Source organism: Myotis yumanensis, unplaced genomic scaffold (genome assembly GCF_028538775.1).
Source record: "Myotis yumanensis isolate MYYU_CA2020_CCGP unplaced genomic scaffold, mMyoYum1.0.hap1 SCAF_1, whole genome shotgun sequence".
In the NCBI taxonomy this organism is placed as follows: domain Eukaryota; kingdom Metazoa; phylum Chordata; class Mammalia; order Chiroptera; family Vespertilionidae; genus Myotis; species Myotis yumanensis.
Genome location: NW_027223752.1, coordinates 133738067 through 133761082, shown reverse-complemented (window position 1 = coordinate 133761082; position 23016 = coordinate 133738067). Strand labels below are relative to the sequence as shown.

The 23016-nt window shown below is 43.0% G+C and overlaps 1 protein-coding gene across 2 annotated transcripts in view; it reads right to left on the bottom strand.

Moving 5' to 3' along the window:
* Positions 1 to 367: 367 nt before the first annotated feature.
* Positions 368 to 23016, bottom strand: part of DCLRE1C (DNA cross-link repair 1C) — a 49681-nt gene continuing 27032 nt past the window's right edge. For both annotated transcript variants that reach the window (XM_070431986.1, XM_070431980.1), the window contains exons 10-14: positions 22014 to 22150; positions 21378 to 21432; positions 10606 to 10694; positions 9442 to 9536; positions 368 to 2363 (exon numbers count right to left, since the gene is read on the bottom strand). In XM_070431986.1, the coding sequence (XP_070288087.1) occupies positions 1456 to 2363; positions 9442 to 9536; positions 10606 to 10694; positions 21378 to 21432; positions 22014 to 22150 (1284 nt within the window). In that variant the 3' untranslated portion in view covers positions 368 to 1455. The remainder of the gene's footprint in view (positions 2364 to 9441; positions 9537 to 10605; positions 10695 to 21377; positions 21433 to 22013; positions 22151 to 23016) is intronic.

Sequence of the window (23016 nt, the reverse complement as noted above, 5' to 3'; positions counted from 1 at the left end):
TGGCTTCGTGGGTCCTCTTAGCATTGCTTCCTCTGAGTACTCCGTTTATTTTCCTCTCCCACTAACTCTAAGTCTTGTAACCCTAATTAGTCTGGTGGACCCAATACTTATTGTTGATCTATTTATCTTGCAGCATGGTGATAATGTGTATCATTGTTAGTGTAACTAATCTGCAAATTGTTTTAGAGACTCGATTTAAACTAGTTTTAAGTGAAATCTCTGCTTTTGCTGCCCTAATCTAAAAAATGTCAGCATACCAAAGTGCTTATTAATGTTCATTAAAATGTTATTAAATACACATGTAACTGCAAAAGCATATCCTATTGGTGGACTTTAGAAAAGTTGAATGACTCACAGAACACATGTATATACTTTTGGCATTTAATTGTTTTAAGTGGTGTAACATCTTTTGAGGTAAGTTCAGGGCTGAATTTTCCTATAACCCTCAGTTTATAACAATAGCCAGGTTTATTCTTTCAATTTTAAGTATTCCAATGACCCAGGATATGATCTGTCTTGGTGAATGTCCCATATATTCTTGAAAAGCATGTATTCTATTGTTGGATTGAGTATCAATTGAATCCAGTTGATTGATAGGTGCTATTCATGTCTTCTCTATCCTTGCTGATTTTCTGTAAGCTAATTGTTACTGTGAAAGGAATGCTGAAGTCCCAGCTATAATTGTGCACTGGTTTGTCTCTCCTTTCAGTTGCTTCTCCTTTGTACAGGCATACCTCATATTATTGCACTTAAATAGTACATGCTCATTAACGTCAAAGCAAGACCCTCCACCAGCAAAAGGGTTACAACTTGAAGGCTCGGACAATAGTTAGCATTTTTTTTTTTTTTTTTAGCAATAACGTATTTTTAAAGTAAGGTATGCTGGTTTTTGTTTTTTTTAGACATAATGCTATTACATAATAGGTCACGGTATAATGTAAACATAACTTTTATGTACACTAGGAAACCAGAAATGTCATGTGACTTGCTTTGTTGCAGTGGTCTGGAACTAACCTGCAATAGCTCCAAGGTATGCCTGCATATTTTGAAGCTGTTGTTAAGTACATACACATTTAAAATTGTATCTTCTTGGTGAACTGCACCTTTTATAGTCACTCCACCTGTCTATTGAGTAGTGTTTACATGGTATATCTTTCATCCTTTTACTTTTAACCAACCTATATCATGTGAAGTGAGTTGCTTATAGACAGCATATACTTGGGTTATGTTTTATTTTTTCCTATCTTTTCATTGGTGTGTTTAGACCATTTTAATTTAATTATTTATCTGTTTGGATTTAGTCCTCCCACATCTTACGTTTTTTCCCCTCTATTTTTTGTTCCTGTTTCTTCTTATTGCCTTCCTTTAGGTTATATGTGCATTTTGACTTAAGATTTTGACTATTACTTCTTTGTATATATAAGGTTTTTTCAGTGGTGGCCCTAGAATGAATTCTTAAGTATCTAAAAGGGAGCTTTTTCTTTTTTTAAGAACTATGCTTTCACCTGTTGCCAGCTTCTCATATAAATACTGTAAATGCTCTTGTTTAGGTAGCTCAGCTTCTGGAGTTGCGGGAATTTCAAAATCAGAGGAGCTCTGTGAATCTGCATTGGTGCTAAGAGTTAGCAACTTTCTTTCCTGAGGTATGTGTTTCCCACTGCTTACAGTGGTTGGTTCTCCAGCACTAGAAACTACATTTACATCTTCAGAGTAAGTATCCTTTGGGAAAAGTACATTTTGTTCCATCTGAGAGCCAGGAAGATTCTCTTTGACTCTTGGTCTGTAGCTACCTTTGTTCATGGAAGAACTATCCCCCCCGTTTCTCTCTTGGGAAGATAACAAAACAGTGTCAGACTGGCTGTCCCAGCCTTGACTTCCTTGTTCTGAGATGTGTGTAGACTGAGAGGAATTCTGAGAAGAGATGTGAGTTGACTCGCCATCAGAGTCACTGAAAAGCTTTGGTGACTGAGAACCCCCTGCCTCTGTGGAGGAAGGGAAGTTTTCCAAACTGCAGTCTGTGTCGTCATTTCTTTTAAAGAATACGTCCCACTGTGGTACTTCCACATCAGTCTTTTGCTGGTGTGGAGGGCTCGGATCTCCTTGACCTGAGGCTGGGATTGGTAATTCTTCTTCACTTTCACTGTTGGATTCTTCACAGTCTATAAAGTTTGCCCAAAGAGAGGTTTTCATGCTCTTTGCTTTGATGCATCCTGTGCTTTGTCTCAGATTTTCAGGCTGGTTTTGTGATACTTCAGTCATTGGAAATACCTCAGGGTGATGAGTTTGCTGGTTTGGAACTTTGTGCCTTAAAGGTACTGGCAGAGGATCATCAAAGAGGTCATTTTCCTCCTCCTCCTCCTCCTCTGGGGGGACAAAAAAAAAGGGTTTAGAAGAAACACAGAATGCCAATTAGTAACATTTAGCTATGTTTTTAATTCATGGAATTGCAAATAATTGGGAGTTTACTCTTCCAAGAGCAATTAAAAGGCCCCTTATTCTTGGGATACTCTGAACAATTTACCACTCTTCAGCTTATAATGTCAGACAGTGAATTGAGAATATAGACCTGTATTCCCCAAATTAAGGTCACAATGCCTGTATTAGTGGTTTTCACACCTGGTTGATCATCATCTGGAGAACTTTGAAAAACACAGCTTCCTATATCTCATTCCAGACCTATTGAATTCCTTAAGGGAGGACCCAATCATTTGATTTTTGCTTTTTTTTTTTTTTTTAAGTTCCACAGCTGATTCTAATCATCAGCCAGGTTAGTGAACCACTCACACTAGAAGAGAGGTTTGTAAATACTAGATGCTCAAGTTGGCTGATTTAATATAATGACAACAGTTCATTATTTTCTAAGGTTTTCCTGCTATAAACATTTTATTGATACCTACTTTGTGCTTGTTATGAGCTGAATGTGTTCTCCCAAAAGTCATAATTTGAAGCTCTAACCCCAATGTGATGGTATTAGAGGTAGGATGATAATGAAGTTTAGATGAGCTCCTGAGGATGGACCCACACGATAGGATTAGTATCCTTGTGAAAGAGACAGATTTCTCAATGCCCATGTACAAAGGAAAGACCTGTGAGCACACAGTGAGAAGGCATCTGTCTACAGGCCAGGAAGAGGCATCTCACCAAGAACTGAATCTGCCAGAACCTTGATCTTAGACAGAACTCTGAGCGGTAAACATCTATTGTTATAGAACCAGAGCTGGCTAGTTCACAAGGCTGTGATATATACTAGAGCAGTGGTCGCCAACCAGAGCTCCGAAAGGTTGGCGACTGCTGTACTAGGGGGAAAACACAGATTTGATAAACTTTAACCAAAATACTAAATAAACTACATGTACGGTCATGAGACTATTTTTTGTTCTAGCGCTGAATCTGGTGTTAACTTATAACCACCTACTACTTAAAAAGATAACTATTTTCCCAGTGATAAAGGATATAGCTAAAAACTACAGTTTGCAAAGCCACCAAAAAGATGGATCACAGAGACCCTCATCCAGCTCTCATTTTACCAATGAGGAGATAGGCCCAGAGAAGGTATGTGAATATGCATAGGTCAAGAAACAGGTGAGCCAGTGTGGCTCAGTTGGTTGGGCATCATCCCAATCAACAAAGGGTTGCCAGTTGATTCCCAGTCAAGGCTAATACCCAGGTTGCAGGCTCAATCCCTAGTAGGGGGCATGCAGGAGACAGTCAATTAATGTTCCACTCTCTCTCTCTCCCTCTCTCCTTAAAAATCTTTTAAAAATAAAATAAAATAGATAGGCAGAGAGCCAGGTATCAAACCCAATTCCTAAAGTCCTGTGTTCTGATTAAAAATTGTTTAAACAAGCAACTATTTATTTTATCCTTCTTTTCTAAAGGACTTAAGGTGACTGAGATGTATACCTATGGTATATGGAATCATCAGTCTACAAGGCATGGATTTTAAAATTTTTAAAATTTTAATCTTTATTGTTGAGATTATTACAGGTGTCCCTCTCGCCCCCCCCCAATAGCTCCCCAATACCCGGTTCCCACACCACGCCAGGCCCTTGCCACCCTATTGTCTGTGTCCATAGAACTGCATACATGAATATAAGATCTTTGTCTAATCTCATCCCACACCCCCCACACCCCTTTCCCTCTGAGAATTGTTAGTCTGTTCCATTTCCATGCCCCTGATTCTATTCCATTCACCAGTTTATTCTGTTCATCAGATTTTTATTCATTTGATTTTTAGATTCACTTGTTGATAGATATGTATTTGTTGTCACTTTGTTATTCATAATTTTTTATCTTTACTTTTTTCTTCTTCCTCTTCTTAAAGAATACCCTTCAGCATTTCATATAATACTGGCTTGGTGGTGATGAACTCCTTTAGCTTTTTCTTGTCTGTGAAGCTCTTTATCTGACTTTCAATTCTAAATGATAGCTTTGCTGGGTAGAGTATTCTTGGTTGTAGTTTCTTGCTATTCATCACTTTGAATATTTCTTGCTACTTTCTGGTCTGCAAAGTTTCTGTTGAGAAATAAGCTGACAGTTGTATGGGTATTCCCATGTAGGTAAGTAACTGTTTTTGTTTTGCTGCTTTTAAGATTCTCTTTGTCTTTTGCCCTTGGCATTTTAATTATGATGTGTCTTGGTGTGGTCCTCTTTGGATTCCTCTTGTATGGGGTTCTCTGTGCTTCCTGGACTTGTAAGTCTATTTCTTTCACCAGGTGGGGGAAGTTTTCTGTCATTATTTCTTCAAATAGGTTTTCAATATCTTGCTCTCGCTCTAATTCTGGCACCCTCATAATTCGGATGTTGGTATGCTTGAAATTGTCCCAGAGGCTCCTTACACTATCTTCATATTTTTGGATTCTTTTTTCATTTCTGGTTGGGTGTTTTTTGCTTCCTCATATTTCAAATCATTGACTTGATTCTTCGGATCCTCTAGTCTACTGTTGAATTCCTGTATGTTATTCTTTATTTCAGGGGTCCTCAAACTTTTTAAACAGGGGGCCAGTTCACTGTCCCACAGACCATTGGAGGGCCGGACTATAGTTCAAAAAAAAACTATGAACAAATTCCTATGCACACTGCACATATCTTATTTTGAAGTAAAAAACAAAAACAAAAAACGGGAACAAATACAATGTTTGTATTTGCATGTGGCCCGCGGGCCGTAGTTTGAGGACCCCTGCTTTATTTCATTCAGTGTATGCTTAAAATTTCTGATTGGTCCTTTACCATTTTTTTTGGCATTCTCACTAAGATCCTTGAAGGTCTCACTAAGTTCCTCAGAGGTTTCTAGAAGATTCTTGAATAACCTTATAACTGTGGTTTTGAACTCTATATCCAGTAGTTTGCTTTCTTCCATTTCTTTCATTTGTGACATGTTTCTCTGTCTCTAAATTTTGGCTGCTTCCCTGTGTTTGTTTCTATGTACTGGGTAGCTGCTAAGTCTCCTTCAGTTGATAGAGTGGCCTTGTGTAGTAGGTGTCCTATAGGGCCCAGTGGCTCAGCCTCCCCAATCACCTGAGGTGGACACACTTGGTGCACCCTTTTGTGGGCTGTGTGCACAGTCTTGTTGTAGTTGACTTGATTGTTGTTGGTGTCAGTGGGAGGAATTGACCTCCAGGCCAACTGGCTGTGGGGACCAGCTGCAACTACAGTGGGAGAGATGCTGTGCAGGAGACAGCTTTATGGCGCAAGACTTGCTTCAGTGGGGCTTTGGTGCTCACTGATTCTGCCCTTTGAGTGAGTCGCTTATGGATGTGAAGAGTTGTAATCTGAATGGTCTCACACTGACCACTGGGTACATTGGCTCTTGGGTCTCCAGGGAGGTGCAAAGTCAGCATTGCCTGGGGCCACCCAGCAGGAGCTACAGAGAGATCTGCAGATTTCTCCTCTTTGTATCGGGTTTGGAAGTGCCCAGATGAAGCCCAGCTGTGAAGCAGGGCAGGCTGGTGCTGGTCTTGGGCCTTTTATTGATAGCTTTGGAGCTCCCTGACCCAGCTGCAGCTTGACAGATTTTAGGCTGAGAAAGGAAAGGCCGTTCATATGCAAAAGCCGCTGCGCACAGCTTGGGTGGGGTTGTAAATTAGGTGGGGCGGGATCTCAGTGAATCTCCAGGGTGGAGAGAACAGAAATGTCTGCCAGTCAGCCCTGCACAGGGGAAGTCCCGGCATGGGAACAATTGCTGCGAGCACCTCCGTCTGGAAGAAAGCCACCTCCATGTTCCTGCCCTGATGCCAGACAGTCCAGTTTCTCCCTGTATCTGTCTGGGTCCCCAAGAGCCTCACCTGGCACTGGAGCTCAGAGAAAGCGGGAGCTTGTAAATTCAGTTCATGGTGCCAGTCTTTTAAGAGGAGCAGCTGGGTCTCTAGCAGCCTGTGTGTCACTCAGACCCAATCCACACTGGTTTTTACAGCGCATAGTTCTTCCTGCCCATAGTGACTTCTTTCCTGAGCTCTGGAACCCTGGGCTGGGGGTCTGGTGTGGGGTTGGGACCCCTTGCTCCTCTGGGTGGCCTCTGCAGAGGCTGTCTCCCTCCTGATTAAAAAGAGACACATCCGGGTGCCAGACCAGCCTGTTCTGAGCCTCCACACCTACCAGTCTCAATGTGCTTTCTTCTTTACCTCTCTAGTTGTAGTACTTCCACTCAGCCAGCTTTCCCATGGTTCTGGATGATAGTTGTTCTGTATTTTAGTTGTAATTTTGATATGGTTGTGGGAGGCAGCAAGTACAGGCATTACTATGCCGCCAGCTTGGTTCCACCTTTAATTTTTTGAAAATATTTTTATTGACTTCAGAGAGGGAGAGGGAGATAGAAACACTGATGATGAGAGAGAATCATTGATTGGCTGCCTTCTGCACACCCCCTACTGGGAATTGAGCCTGAAACCCAGGCATGTGCCCTGACCTGGAATCAAACTGTAACCTTCTGGTTCATAAGTTGAAGCTCAACCACTGAGCCACACTGGCTGGGCAGCATGGTTTTATTTTAAGCCATGGATTACACGTTTTAGCTCTCTTCCACTACTGTGCCAACTCTATCTTTTTGTATCATCTTTAAGTTGTACAGTTTCATGGTCTTCAGGATCTCTTTCTATACCAGCATCATGATATGTTTCAACTCTAAAATACTTTAATCTGTGAAAACATTTTCACATTAACTCACCTGTATACATCTGTATTCATTCTGTTAAAATAATATAAATTTACATTTATATAAAACTGGAAAGACATAACACTACAAAAATATCACGATAAATATGAAAGTGTTGAAATCCTAAATAGTGTTTACAAATTGATACACCTCAACCCTAATTTAACAAAGGGACAAATGTCAAATAATTCATAGATAACATGTATGTCAATTGGTATAATCGTACTGGAAGAAAACTGGCAATATGTATTAAGCACTTAAATTTCTAAAATGTCACCCAATATAATGAGAAAATTGAAATAGACAACATATAGTATTGTTCTGTTATCTGTAAAACTGAGAAGTTAGAAATAACCGAAATGTATAATGACAAAGTATATAGCCATTAAATTGGCATTTTTGAATAACAAAAACTTATTAGTGTGTGTGTGTGTGTGTGTGTGTGTGTGTGTGTGTGTTAGAGGCCCGGTGCATGAAATCGTGCACAGGTGGGGTCCCTCGGCCTGGCAGGCAATTGAAGCCTATTAGGGGCTGGCTGGCTGCAGGGAGGGACCCTGGGGGGTTGGCTGACCGGCTGGGGGGAGGGGCTGCCGGAGTGCACTGACCACCAGGTGGCAGCTCCTGCATTGAGTGTCTTCCCCCTGGTGGTCAGTACACATCATAGCGACTGGTCGACCAGTCATTCAATTTTAACAGTCGCTTAGGCTTTTATATATATAGGTATGTATGTGTGCAATCATGTATATACAGTGATCCAAGGTGCTTTCAGCCTGTATACAACTATACAATCTTATATTTGTTAGATCTCTTAAATACTCTCACACTACTTAGTACACAGCCCTTGCCATAAACCCCAAAGTGTCCTTTTTGCCCAGTCCAACAACTAAGAGTCTTACACAACTGGAGAACTTTAGGACACTACTCTTACACTACAATTACTACTGTCTGTTCTCATTGGTGCCTACAAAATGTTGCTTTTTAAACATATTCAATATCCACCCCTTTGAGTTTGGTGGATATTTATATAAATGAATAAGGAAAGAATTACTCTTTCTTCTTTAGTATAAGATGTATTTCCCCCACCTTTCTGCATGTCTGATAATTTTTTATTGTATTGCCATACATGCTGAACTTGACCTTATTAAATTCTGTATATTTTTGGATTTCTAAAAATATTCTTGAGCTTTTTTCTGGTGTGTGGTTAAGGGACTTGTAAAGTTTGCACTTTTTGTATATTGCTTTTTATCTTTGTAATTTTCCCCACCACTGAGATAAGGTCCTCAGTATTCTTACAGTAAAACAACCTGTAAATTATGGTGTTCCACTCTGGCTGTTGGGAATAGGCACTATTTCCTTTCTCTGTTTAGAGTGATTCTTTCCCAGGCCTCAGGGGACGCACTGCATCACAAGTAAGCACTGATCAGTATGCTGAATACTCAGGGGGCTCCGTGTAGCTGTTGGGAGCAGCAACTCCGTACTGCTTTCTCCTCTGGGAACCCTAGCCACCTTGGTTTCCTCAAATTCCCAGGTATATTTCCTCAAGTCAGGGGTGCTGATAGGCTCTATCTTGGTGTACCCTTTTGCCTGAAAAGCAGTAAGCTAGGGCAATCTTAGGGCTGTTTCACCTTTCTCAGGTGTCACTGTCCTTCATTGCCTGATGTCCAGTCTCTTATATTTTGTGTTGCTTTCAGTTGTTTCAGATGAGAGTTTCAATGTAGCCCGTTACTTCCTTAACTGGAAATAGAAATCTTTCAAATTTTTTGTGAACTTAATAATTTGTATCTTTTATGTACCTACCAAATGATGCTTGATTTTTGGTTGGGCCACTAGTGTAAGAGTTTTTGAATTATTGTTCACTTCAATTTTATTTGTTTCTTTTTTCTCTAATCTTCACTGGAAAGTGAAAGTAGCAATGAAAGAAGGTAGAAAAGTATAGGGAAAATCCATTTATATAAGCTCTACCAATCAGTCTGATAAAAAATGATAGCAGTAAATGTTCAAGAATTAATAGCACAGCCTTTCCTTATGGCCTATACAAACCGTGGGGCACATTTCCAGAAAGCTGAGAACATTCAATACAGGGATAGTTCTCTTTGGCACTTGTTTTAAACCGTGAAGGAGATGGAACGCCTGGTTTTACAGACTGAAGATGGGAAAGCTAAGCACGTCCTTAGACCATGTGATAAGTTTAAGTGACAGTGAGTCCCAGGCCTAACTCTACCCAATTTAACTCTCACCAGAGCAGTCTTACAGGAAACCCACACTTCTGACCCCAGGGTCATCATTCTTACCAGAGTCTAGGTGAGTTGTTCTAGCTCTCTTCAGTTGTCCAAGTGGTTTGTACTTTGGCTCAGTGTTTTGGGAAGATCGGCATAAAGGCTTTAAGCTGAAATGAATATGAATAATTTATTTTTCCTGCTGGGAAAGCTGCTGGAATGCAAGCATCATTTATAGGGATTATAAAAATATGACCATGGGGTAAATAACTACTTTTAAAAATTGAAAAGAAAAGCAGCCCTGGCCAGTGAGGCTCACTTGGTGAGAGTGTCATCTACATACCTAAAGGTCATGGGATCAATTCCTGGTCAGGGCACATACCCACATTGCAGGTTCGAGCCCTAGGCGGGGTGTCTACAGGAGGCAACCAATCAATGTTTCCCTCTCCTGTCTCTAACATCAGTAAAAACAAAACAAACCCCGAAAATATCCAATAATTAAAAATCATTTCAATATAATAAAGTGCTCATACAATCTGGTGAGTGTCTAATTGTAGGGTTGAGGGAAAGCAAAACTCATCCTTTCTTGCACTGCAGAAAAGCAGGTCCCTATTCTAAAAAACTTAATACAGTGACACCTCTGGCTTTCAGTGCAATATAGCAAGCTGTTTTCCCTTCCCTGCCTACTTATCTCTTGCGAGAATCTCACACATTTAATCACTTCCTTCTAGAGCAGTGGTTCTCAACCTTCTGGCCCTTTAAATACAGTTCCTCATATTGTGACCCAACCATAAAATTATTTCTGTTGCTACTCCATAACTGTAATGTTGCTACTGTTATGAATTGTAATGTAAACATCTGATATGCAGGATGGTCTTAAGCAACCCCTGTGAAAGGGTCGTTCGACCGCCAAAGGGGTCGTGACCCACAGGTTGAGAACTGTTGTTCTAGAGGCTGAAAGCTAATACTCAGTGAAGATGAAATACAAAAGGGCACAGAAATAAGATTTGAGGGTGTCCTGCCCTTTTTTGAGGCCTTACACTGTCTGCTTCTATATGCCAATTCCCAGAAACCTTTAAGGTAATATATAACATACCTACTTAAAGTCATTATGCTCCCACCCAGACACTCATTCACAGCCACAATCACTTTAAGTCCTGCCCCTGTTCTCATGATAGAAACTATTCTCTGGACCCATCCCATTCAATAACATAAGTTCCATAAATAGCAACAACTTACATTTCTATAACCTTATCCACAGTTGTGCCCATTGGAATTACATTTGGATATGCATTCACAGGGCTGATATAGCTCAAGAAATCTTTAATCTAGAAGAAGGAAAATAAAATGGATCAATTATCTCAACAGTGAAAAATCTGGGTGTGAGAGGCAAATAAATGGAGGCCAGGGGAAAGAAGCAGAAAAATCATGGCTATGGTTCTCAATGCTTGCAGCATATGGAGCTCACCTGGGGATCTCTTGGGAAAAAGAAATTCCCAATCCGTAGGCCTCAGCCCAAAGATCCTTTTAACACTAAGTGTCAGTGGGGCCTGGGATTCTGTATTCTTCAGGTGGTTCTGTTCCACAGTAAGAACTAACAATCACTGATTAATGGGATTCAAAGATTCTGTATTGCTCTGGCTGGTTGGCACACCAAAGGGTCATGGGTTTGATTTTCCTTCAAGGGGCGCATGCGGGAAGCAACCAATCAATATGTCTCTCTCACACTGATGTTTCTTTCTCTTCCTCCCTCCCTTCCACTATGTCTAAAAATCGATGGAAAAAATATATTTGGGTGAGGATTAACAAAACAAAAAAATGATTCTGTATTTTTCATGACCTTGGTGTCCTCATATAAGGTCAGGCACTCATTAACACATCCCCTTCAAGTTAGATTATACGTAAGACACAATGTCTCAGAATTATACTTCTTGAGTAACATCAGAGGAATGGCAGTGAGAGAGATCCCCTTGAAATTTCAACAATTTAAACAGCTATAACTCAACAAAGGATTCCCTACTCAACATACAGGCACATATGATAGATCTGCACCTAAAGGTGGGCAAGTGGGAACAAATGGGGGAGGGGGGATGATAAGGGCTCAGACTAGCCATGGGCTCAGCCCTGCAGCTGGGAGCTCACAACAGGATTCAGCCTGGAGAGGGGAAGTGCCTGTTTTGGCTGGCACTTCCTTCAGCCAGGAGGACCAGAGATTCAGTGGGCATTCCCACAGAAGTGAGCAGAGACTTGGGCAAGGACACAGCACTAGGGTACTGCTGTGTTTATTGGATGGTTGGCAATTCAGACAGAGAAAAAAAGCCACGGAGCCCTGCCGCTCTGTAACCTCCCAGAACTCACCTCCCTTGGTGTTGGGTTGCAGAACACGTTATCTGCAAACACAAAAACTGGTACTATATCAAGCATGTCAAACTTGCAGCCCATGCATGCGACCCACAACGAATATTTTTGCAGCCCAGCCAATATAACGGTATGTAAGAAACATTTTACTAAAAATTTTGTAGCTTAATTTTTACAATATCCTGTTATACATAATCTATCTACACTAATAAAAGAGAAACATGGTAATTAGCGTACGACCGCTACCCTTCCCATTGGCTAATCGGGGCGATATGCAAATTAACTGTCAGCCAAGATGGCGGCCGGCAGCCAGGCAACTTGAAGCAGAACATGAGGCTTGCTTGCTCCAGTGACGAAGGAAGCCAAGGTTCCCCGCCTGCTGCCGCCTGGCTCTGAGCTCCTGAAGCAACAGCTCCAAAAGATATAATGTTTCAATTATAGAAGCTAAAAGATGGCGGTTAATTTGCATATACCAGTTGCGAGGGAAGACTGAGGACAACATGGAGGCCAAGCGGTACAGAAGGGAGCTAAGTAGAGGCCTCGAGGACAGAAACGGAGCCAAGGCTGCGGAGGTGGGAGGTGGGAGGGCAAGCCCAGCCACAGCGGCTGCGAGGAGGGGCAGTGGCTCGGAGGGGAATGGGCAGCGCCTGGGAGCGGGAGGGGAAACCCGCCAAAGGGCCTGGGAGCGGGAGGGGAAACCCGCCACAGCGCCTGGGAGCTGAGGGGAAACCCGCCACAGCGCCTGGGAGCTGAGGGGAAACCCGCCACAGCGCCTGGGAGCGGGAGGGGAAACCCGCCACAGTGCCTGGGAGCTGAGGGAAAACCCGCCAAAGGGCCTGGGAGCTGAGGGGAAACTGGCCACAGCCCTGTCACAGGGACAGGCGTCCTCTGGAGCCAGGCCGCTCTGAGCCTGTAGGCCCGTCCATAGGCCCAGAGCAGCCGAAGTCCGGAATGCCGGGCCTACGCTTGCAGGTGCCAAGCGGCCGGGGTTGGGGTGGGAACATCCCCAGGACCCAGGCACTCCAAGCTGGCGCACACCCAAGCAGCCAGGAACGGGGCGGGAACGTCCCCTGCAGCGAGTGAGCAGACAGCAGGGCCCTGCTTGCCACTGTCCGTGGCAGCGAGGGGCAAGCAGTCCCTTGCAGGGCCCCACAGAGAGCAGACACCAGGGCCCTGCTTGCCCCTGCGGTGGCGAGCCAGAGAGAAGACAGCAGGGCGCTGCTTGCCCCTGACCCCAGCGGCGAAGGACAGGCAGTCCCCTACAGAGAGCAGACACCAGGGCCTACAGTGGCGTCAAGCAGGCAGGTCCACAGAGAGCAGAGGACCATGGGGAGCAGGTCTAAGCCGTCAGTAGGACATCCCCTGAGGGCTCCCAGATTGGAGAGGGTGCAGATCGGGCTGAGGGACCCCTCCTTCCCCGTGCACGAATTTTGTGCACCAGGCCCCTAGTCTACACTAATAAAAGAGAAACATGGTAATTGGCATACGACTGCTACCCTTCCCATTGGCTAATCAGTGAGTATATGCAAATTAACTGTCAGCCAAGATGGCGGCCGGCAGCCAGGCAGCTGGAAGCGAACATGAGGCTTGCTTGCTGCGAACTCCAACGTTCCCCACCTCACTAGCCAGCCTCTGAGCTACAACTCTAAGCAACTATGTACTATGTTGCAAATAAGAAGATAAACAAAACACCAGAAACCGGCTTTCATTCAGCCCGGCTTTAGCAACATTGTATCGATGTTTTCAGCAGCGAGGCCTCAGAGCTAAAGCTGGCCCAGAAAAAAAAAAAAAAGAAAACAAGGAGCGGTTGGGAGCTTTAGTCACTCTCCACCTGGAAAACAGCCCTCAGCCCCTCACCCAGACTGGCCAGGCACCCCAGTGGGGACCCCCACCCTGATCCAGGACACCCTTCAGGGCAAACCAGCCGGCCCCCACCCATGCACCAGGCCTCTATCCTATATAGTAAAAGGATAATATGCCTCCCAGCACCGGGATCAGCGGAGCAGCGAGGCTCCCGGCACCGGAATCAGTGTGACAGGGGGCAGCACCCAAACACCCTGATCGCCCTGCGGCTCTGTGTGTGACAGGGGGCGGGGCGACAACTTCCCTATCCACCCTGCTCTGTTCGTGACAGGGTGCGGCACCCCATCCCACCCCCCCCACAGGCCCTGCTCTGTGCCTGATAGCGGGGAGCTCCCCAATCCCCTGATCGGCCCTGCTCTGTGTGTGACAGGGTGCGGCGCCCCAACCCCCCCGTCCCCCCCGCCGCACCTATGGGCCCTGCTCTGTGTGTGACAGGGTAGAGCCATAACCTCTCCATCGGCCCTGCCCTGAGTGTGACAGTGGTGGCGGCCCAACCCCCTGATCGGCCCTGCTCTGTGTGTGACAGGGTGCGGCGCCCCAACCCCCCTCCACGGGCCTTGCTCTGTGTTTGACAGGGTAGAGCCATAACCTCCCCATTGGCCCTGCCCTGAGTGTGACAGGGTGCAGCGCCCCAACCCCCTGATCCGCCCAGCTATGTGTGTGACAGGGGGCGGTGCCCCAACTCCCCTATCGGCCCTACTCTGTGAGTGACAGGGAGGAGCTCCCCAACCCCCTGATGGGCCCTGCTCTGTGTGTGACAGGGGGCAGCGCCCCAACCCCCTGATTGGCCCTGCTCTGTGAGTGACAGGGGCAGTGCCCCAACCCCCTGATTGGCCCTGCTCTGTGCATCACAGGGGGTGGCGCCGCAACCTCCCCATTGACCCTGCCTTGAGTGTGATAGGGGGCGGTGCCCCAACCCCCCAATCAGCCCTGCTCTGAGCCTGACCAGGGGCTGCACCTAGGGATTGGGCCTTCCCTCTGCCACCCAGGAGCAGGCCTAAGCCAGCAGGTCGTTATCTCCTGAGGGGTCCCAGACTGCGAGAGGGCACAGGCCGGGCTGAGGGACCTCCTTCCCCCCCGAGTGCACAAATTTTTGTGCACCAGGCCTCTAGTATATATATAAAAGTCTAAGTGACCATTGCAACTGAACGGACAACCAAACAGGCTGCATGGGGCGACCAGGTCGGCAGGGAGGTTAGTGAGGGGTGACCAAACGACTGAGCAGCAGGCTGCATGGGGTGACCAGGCTTGCAGAGGGGGCAGTGAGGGGTGACCAGGCTGGCAGAGGGGGGCAGTGAGAAGTGACCAGGCTGGCGGGGGTGGGAGGGCAGTTAGGGCAACCAGGCCGGCTGGGTGGGGCAGTTGGGTGTGACCAGGCCGGCTGGGGGGGCAACTAGGCCAGCAGGGGGGCGGTTGGGGGTGACCAGGCCAGCAGGGGGGGCAGTTAGGGGCAGGCAGGCAGGTGAGCATTTAGGAGCCAGTGGTCCCGGATTGTGAGAGGGATGTCCTGGATTGGAGAGGGTGCAGGCTGGGTTGAGGGGACCACCCCTTCCCGTGCATGAATTTCATGCACTGGGCCTCTAGTTATTAATAATGAACTACAATGTTCGCTAATGATTGATTACTATAATCATGTTGCATTCATTTCCCTTACGTGCCTTACATGCAGGGACACCATTTGTCTCCACTAATACTAGCAGCGCATATTTTAGCAGCTGATTGCCACGTCATTAGTCTTGTACTGACTTGTTTGTGTGCGCAACAGGAAATATTTAGCTTTTGGAGAACAAGAAAAATAGGTTAATTTGCATTATGCTTATTTGTGTAGTTATTCAGTGTCTGGTAAGTTAATGTTCAAGAAAAAATATTAATTTTTATTAAAATGTTCTATTATTTTATGTTAAATATTACTCATTTATTTCAGCCTTTTGTACTCAGCATGTCTCTATTGAAATAAACCTACTTTTCTATGAAAATTGAAGCTTTTGGTTTTGTGTGGCCTACATAAACAAACCTTGTTTATTTGGCCCATGTTAGCCTTTGAGTTTGACATGCTTGTACTACAGAATAAATATTTCCCCTGAGCAAAGGGTGTACTCTGTGACTGGTCCCTGGTCAGGACAAAGGGGGTACCCCATGAAGGTCCAAGGGTGCCATTACCAGGAGGGTAAAACAAAAAAGACAGTGGGTTCCACCAGTCAACCCCACACCCGCACATTGCCACTACACTGATGGCAGTCAGAGATGCGGGAGGAGTCAACATTGGGGTTTCACACAACTAAAGAACTTGTGATTCAGTGCCACTTACTGGAAAATAAGAGAAAGACCTCTTCATAGTAATCTAGAGATGTACCACTAATACATAGATGCTTAGATAGAGAAGGAATCCCTCAAATACCATGAATAACCAAGGTAGCAAGGCAGCTCAGAAAGAAAAATAAAAAATCTCCAGAAAGCATAGTTAAACACATGGAATATGATATAGAAATGACCGAATTCAAGGTTGCAGTTCTGAAAATATACAGGCAATTTAATGAACTCAGAAAACAAATTAATAAAATGTGTACTTTACCAAAAAGGTTGAAACCTTTAAGAAGAAACTGGCCTGGCCGGTTGCTCAGTGCTTAGAGAATTGGCCCACGCACCGAAAGGTCACAGATTCGATTCCCGGTCAAGGGCACATACCTTGGTTGCAGGCTCGATCCCTGGCCCGGTAGGGGTGCATGTAGGAGGCAACTAATGTGCCTCCCTTCCATCAACGTTTCTCTCCTCCCCTCTCCCTTCCACTCTCTCTAAAAGCATTGAAGAAAATATCCTCGAATAAGGATTAGAGAAAAGAAAAACATTCTGGAGATTAAGAACTCAAAGCAAGAGTAAATTAGAGAGCATAGGAAATAGAGCTGACCAAATGGAGGAAAGAATTAGTGATAGCAAAGATAGAAATCTAGAAATGATGCAGAGGGAAGAAGAGAGAGATCTGAGGAATAAAATAAAATGAAAGAAATCTATAAGAACTATCTGGCTCTATCAGAAAAAGCAATATAAGAATTAGAAGAAAAGAGGGAAAAGGGAACAGAGGGGCTATTTGAGCAAATAGTTGATGAGAACTTACTAAACCTATGGAAAGAGCTCAATCCTCAAGTACAAGAAGCAAACAGAATAACTAGTTACCTCAATCCAGAGACCTTCTCCAAGGCACATTGTATTAAAACTGTCAAAAACTAATGGCAAAGAAAGAATTTTCAAGGCAGCCAAGAAAAAGAAGAAAGTAACAAATAATGGAAAGCCCATTAGATTATCATCAGACTTATCAGCACAAACTCTACAAGCCAGAAGAGAGTGCAACCAAATATTCAAACTATTGAGAGAAATTACCAGCCAAGAATAATATGTCCAGCAAAGTTATCCTTTAAATATGAAGGAGAAATAAAGAATTTTCCAGATATACAGGAACTGAGGGAATTTATAACCAGAAAACCTCCATTGCAGGAAATATTCAAAGGGGTTATTCTAATGAAACAAAGACGAAAGGTCACAAAACTATGAGTAAGATCAACAGCAAACTTAAAGCATAAACAGGGATAATTTGTGGTAACAAAAACAAAAGGGGAGGGGATAAAGATCCGAATTTTGCAAAGGAGGATGGAGATCAGATGCATTCAAATGAAAAAAGACTACAGTATACATGAAGCTTTCTTTTTCATAAACCTAATGGTAAACACACACAAAAAGCACAAATTGAGACATATAACTTCCAAAGAAGGAAACAGGAAAGAAGTATGGAATAACAGCAAACAAAAACAAAAGACAGAAACACAAAGGAAAAGAACAAATGGAGGCAAAGCCACCTGAACACAAAAGGCAAAAGGAAGTCCTCATAAATCAATAATTACCCTAAATATAAATGGACTAAATTCACCAATAAAGAGGCACAATGTAGCAATCTAATTTAAAAAAACAACAACCCCAAATATATGCTGTCTGCAGGAGACACATCTAAGCTGCAAAGACAAAGTTAGACTCAAAGTGAAAGGGTGGAAAATGATTCTCCAAGCAAATAACATCCATAGAAAAGGAAGTGTAGCCATACTTATGTCTGACAAAATAGATTTCAAAATAACAAAAGACAAAAATGGACATCTTATAATGATAAAGGGGACACTACATCAAGAAGACAACCAAACCATCAACAAAATGAAAAGGGGGCCCAATGTATGGGAGAACGTATTTGGCAATGATACATCTGATAAAATTTAATATCCAAACTATATAAGGAACTCATACAACTTAAAAGGAAGATAAACAATTTAATTTAAAAATGGGCAAAGGACCTAAATAGGCAATTTTCCAAAGCAAACATAGAGGGCCAAGAGACAGATGAAAAAATGCTCAAAGTAGCTGATTATCAGAGAGATGCAAATTAAAACAGTATCACCTACACTGGTCAGAATGGCTATCATCAACAAATGACAAGTGCTGGTGAGGATGTGGAGAAAAAGGAACCCTAGTACACTGCTGGTAGGAATGCAAACTGGTACAGCCATTATGGAAAACAGTATGGAGTGTCTTCAAAAAATTAAATATGGAACTGCCATTTGACCCAGTGATTCCACTTCTAGGAATATAGTCTAAAAAACCTGAAACACCAATCAGAAAGAATGTATGTGCCCCTATGTTCATAGCAGCACAATTTAAAATAGCTAATATTTGGAAAAAGCCCAAGTGCCCATCAGTAGATGAGTGGATAAAAAAGCTGTGGTACATTTACATCACTATGCAGCAGTAAAAAAGAAGGATCTCTTACTCTGAGACAGCATAGCGCAGTGATGGCGAACCTTTTGAGCTTGGCGTGTCAGCATTTTGAAAACCCTAACAACTCTGGTGCCATGTCACATATAGAAATTTTTTGATATTTGCAACCATAGTAAAACAAAGACTTAATATTTTTGATATTTATTTTATATATTTAAATGCCATTTAACAAAGAAAAATCAACCAAAAAAATGAGTTCGCGTGTCACCTCTGACACGCGTGTCATAGGTTCACCATCACTGGCATAGAGGGACCTAGAGAGTATTATGCTAAGCAAAATAAGCCAGTCAGAGAAAGATAAGTATCACATGATCTCATGAACATATGTGGAATCTAATGAACAAAATAAACTGATGAACAGAATACATCCAGAGACATAGAACAGACTGCAGAATCTCAGAGGGAAGGTGGGGGTGGGTGGGTGGGAAGAGATCAACCAAAGAACTTGTATGCATATATATACAACCCATGGGCACAGACAATAAGGTGGTGAAGGCCTGTGGTGAGAGGTGGGGGTGGCTAGAAAGAATTAATGGGGGGAAAGGCAGGACATATGCAATACTTTCAATAATAAAGATTTAATTAAAAAGAAAAAAAATAACAACAAAAAAGAGGACATAACACTTCTTAATATACACTGAGTGGCCAGATTATTATGACCACCTGACGTTTGTAGGCAATTAGCTATAATTTCCCGCTGAAGTTGCTAGAGGACCAGATCATTATAAATGTCTGAATAGCACAACATACCTAAGTATCGTTGCTGATCAAGACAATGTGTCATGCCACGGTGCTCGTATTGTGCAGGAGTGGTTTCAAGAACATGAGGGAGACTTTACCTTGCGTAGGTGGCCCCCACAATCACCAGATCTCAATCAAATTGAGCATGTGTGGGACGAAGTTAAAAAAGCCATCAGGCAGCTGGTTCCACAACCATCAAATCTCACAGAACTGGACAGTGCTATTCATCAGGAATGGTGTCAGATTCCTTGCATCACCTTTCAACATCTCGTGGAGTCAATGCCAAGAAGAATCGCTGCAGTATTGAAGGCAAAAGGTGGCCCAACGAAGTACTGATGGGGTGGTCATAATAATCTGGCCACTCAGAGTGTGTGTGTGTGTGTGTGTCCCACGTTCAAAGGCTGTTAAATCTCGTTGTTTACCCATATCTTCAGAAAAAAATCACTTCTGTTGTGGTAAACAACCTGCTTCAGGTGGTTATAATAATCTGGCCACTCAGTGTATAGGATATAGGCATATTAATTAAACCAATTTTCAGGAAAGCCTGTCTCTCATCAAATACTATGAAAGAAGATGACTAAGCAGAGCTCAGAGTAATCCCACTATGTGCTTAATAACTGGCTCTGATTTAAGGAGAATGGGAAGAGATGAAGTGTGTCAATCGTCTACTCAAGTTGCAGAGAAATACATCCTTAATGGGAGGTAATTTTATAAAGTCCCATGAAGGCTTATGCTTCCCAATGTGGCTACTAACTATACTGAAGAGACATAAGACAGAAGTAGATCTGATTGAAAAAATAAGACCTACCCTGTCCTTTTCCCCTGATGAGATGCCCTCCCTGTGGCTGACACAGAAAGGGTACTTTGTCAATCAAGAGAAAGGGACTCTGATGCTGAGTGAGATGCTACACCAAGGACAAATAATCAGGAAGGGACTTTGACAACAACCTAAGATTCAGAAGAAATCGATGAAGAAAACAAATTATATACCACCAAAATGAATTATTTCCAAGCTACTCTCAGATAACCTATTTGTACCTGGAAGTTAAGGTCAGTTATTTAATAGAGATGTCATTGTGATATTTTGATAATATGAAGAATTATTTATAATATGGCTGACATGATAAGAATGCCACTACCTGGAGTCCTGAAAGAATCCACCTGTTCAAATCATTAACACGTCCACGGCTCACTGCTGCAGAGCTGTATCCATGTATCCCAAATACAAAAACAACAGTTATCAAGGAAATGGATTTTTAAGTGCAGAAATGGTAAAACTAAAATTATATATCACTTAAAGTGTCATAGAAAGCCTGCTTTTATATTGCTTTTCTCCAACACATGAAATTACTGAATCTCTTGTTAAATGCTAGCTAGCATTTACTTTGGAAATGCATGAGGATTTTGCAAATAAATTACATATATCAAGTTCCCATTCTAGCTGGTCAACTTTCTATATAAAAAGTACCATAACTAAACCATTTTAAGCCCTCCTAAAACTGGGTAGTTGTAGTATACTATATCCTTCTTAAAGACAAGGTCTATAGCTCAATCATTTTTGTTCTTCCCCATTGCTGAAGATTCAAGGGGTATTTTTTAAGTGGCTTTTTAATACAATCAAATTTTGGAAGAGCCCAAGAATCTGGAAATTAAGGCTGCCTATAATGAGGTTTTATCTGTAGTACTCCTTCAAATAATGTTTACGATTTTTTTTTTATGACAGATGAACAATACAACTGAAATGGGGAAGTTAAATTATATTTAGGAAGCAAGTCGGGAAGAAAACCTTAATCATACATACAGCCTTCAATGTTTAGGCTGAAAACAGGTAATAACAGCAATTTCCTTTGTACTTAGTAAATGTACTCATCTACTGAGATATTTTCCCTGCGTTTCTTTTTTTAAAATATATTTTTATTGATTTCAGAGAAGAAGAAGAGAGAGAGAAAGAGAGAGAGATAGAAACATCAATGATGAGAGAGAATCATTGATCAGCTGCCTCCTGCAAACCCCCCACTGGGGATCGAGCCCACAACCTGGGCATGTGCCCTTGACCGGAATCGAACCTGGGACCTTTCAGTTCGCAGGCTGACGCTCTATCCACTGAGCCAAACTGGCTAGGGCTCCCTGCATCTCTTTAGGAAAAGCCACACCAAGTCTTCAAGGAGACTTGCTCACAATCATGAAGGCTGCTGAGCAGTTTTCAACAGGGTTATGGGTATATGGGATCCTCTTACCTCACTGTAGGAGGAGTGAAAAGAAAAACAAGCTCTGTATGAACTCTCTCCAGTCCTAAAGGGAAATGAAAACACAGAATTAAAAGGCCATTTATCAAAACTAAGCTAAGTTCTTAATTTCAAGCTTTTCCATTAGACTATTCCAGTAAAAATAAGTTATAATTAAGAACTTTAAACAATAAAATTAAATTTAAAAAATTTTAAAAAAGAATTTATTCCTGGAACACAAAGGGACTCTTTCCAGAAATATAAATATCTGTAGAATTCTGAACAGCTAATATTAAGGAAATGTTGCCCCAAAATGATGATCATTATGGTACTCCTGTATTTCACTAAGGACTCTGTTTCCTCCGATATCAATCCATTACCACCACCTTGCCAAGCAAGATACTCTCAGTTTCTAACCATCTTATCTACCCAACTAGCTGGGCCTCAGGAAATACTGACTGATGGTATTAGCCATGAGACAGGTTTGGAATCAGCTTCTCTTTAGTTTAAATTTCAGAAGTTATTTTCCACAATTATAACATATCCTCTTCTTAGGCTTACACTAGATTGCATTTAAACTAAAATCAATCAGACAATTTACCTCAAAGCAGGATTTCTCTCAGAAGACATATGACAGTGCTTTCTTACCTCACAATTACATTTGTTTTTCTGGTTCTTTCTCCAAACCACATTGTGGATGGCTTAATGCTGATTGTGTGGAGCGAAATTCTATTTTTGGAAGTAATTCCACAAGGTAACTTATTCCATTGAAAATATTCCTCTGCCTAAAAAAAATAAAAAATAAAATAAAAATAAAAATTTAAAAATATAGAAAAGCAGTTTTTTTTTGCAGGCAGGGTCTCAATAACAAAAGAAGTAGACAAGTTTTCAGACATGAAAATAATAAATGGAGACATGAGGAAACAATCAGCTAATTCCAAAGTGAGGAACTTCCTACAAAAAAAACTGGCTTGGAATCTCCAAAATATCAGTGTGATGGAAGAAAAGCAAAATGTTGGAGATGTGATCTACATTAAATGAGACTAAAGAGGCATCTTTAATGATTCTTCATTAAATCCTAGATGCCCTGCCCATACTTCACAAGCTATAAAGGATACTAATGGACAATTGAGGAAAACTGAATACTGTATAGACCATACAATACCCAATCCTATCTAATAAAGAGGGAATATGCTAATTGACCCTTACACCATCGCAAAGATGGCAGCGCCCACAGCCAATAAGGAGGGAATATGCTAATTGACTGCCACGCCCTCAAAGATGGCGGCACCCAGTCCCCTCAGCCCCACCAGGGCAGCAGGTGCACGGTAAGGCTGGGCGTGCCCCGCACACCTGTCTCTGGAATCTCCCAGTCCCCTCAGCCTCCCAGGTGCCCATGGCTGGCCTGAGGCACAGGCAAGCCTCGGATGGCGGTTGCCCAGCCGTCCAGTGGTGCCCAAGGCTCAGGTAACCAGGGCCGGCTGAGGCTTGTGCTGCCAGCAGTGGCAGCAGCAGAGGTGTGATGAGGGCATCACCTTCCCCTGATCGCCAGGTTGCCTCCCACCCCTGAGGGCTCCTGGACTGTGAGAGGGGGCAGGCCGGGCTGAGGGAACGCCCCCTCCAGTGCATGAATTTTCATGCACCGGGCCTC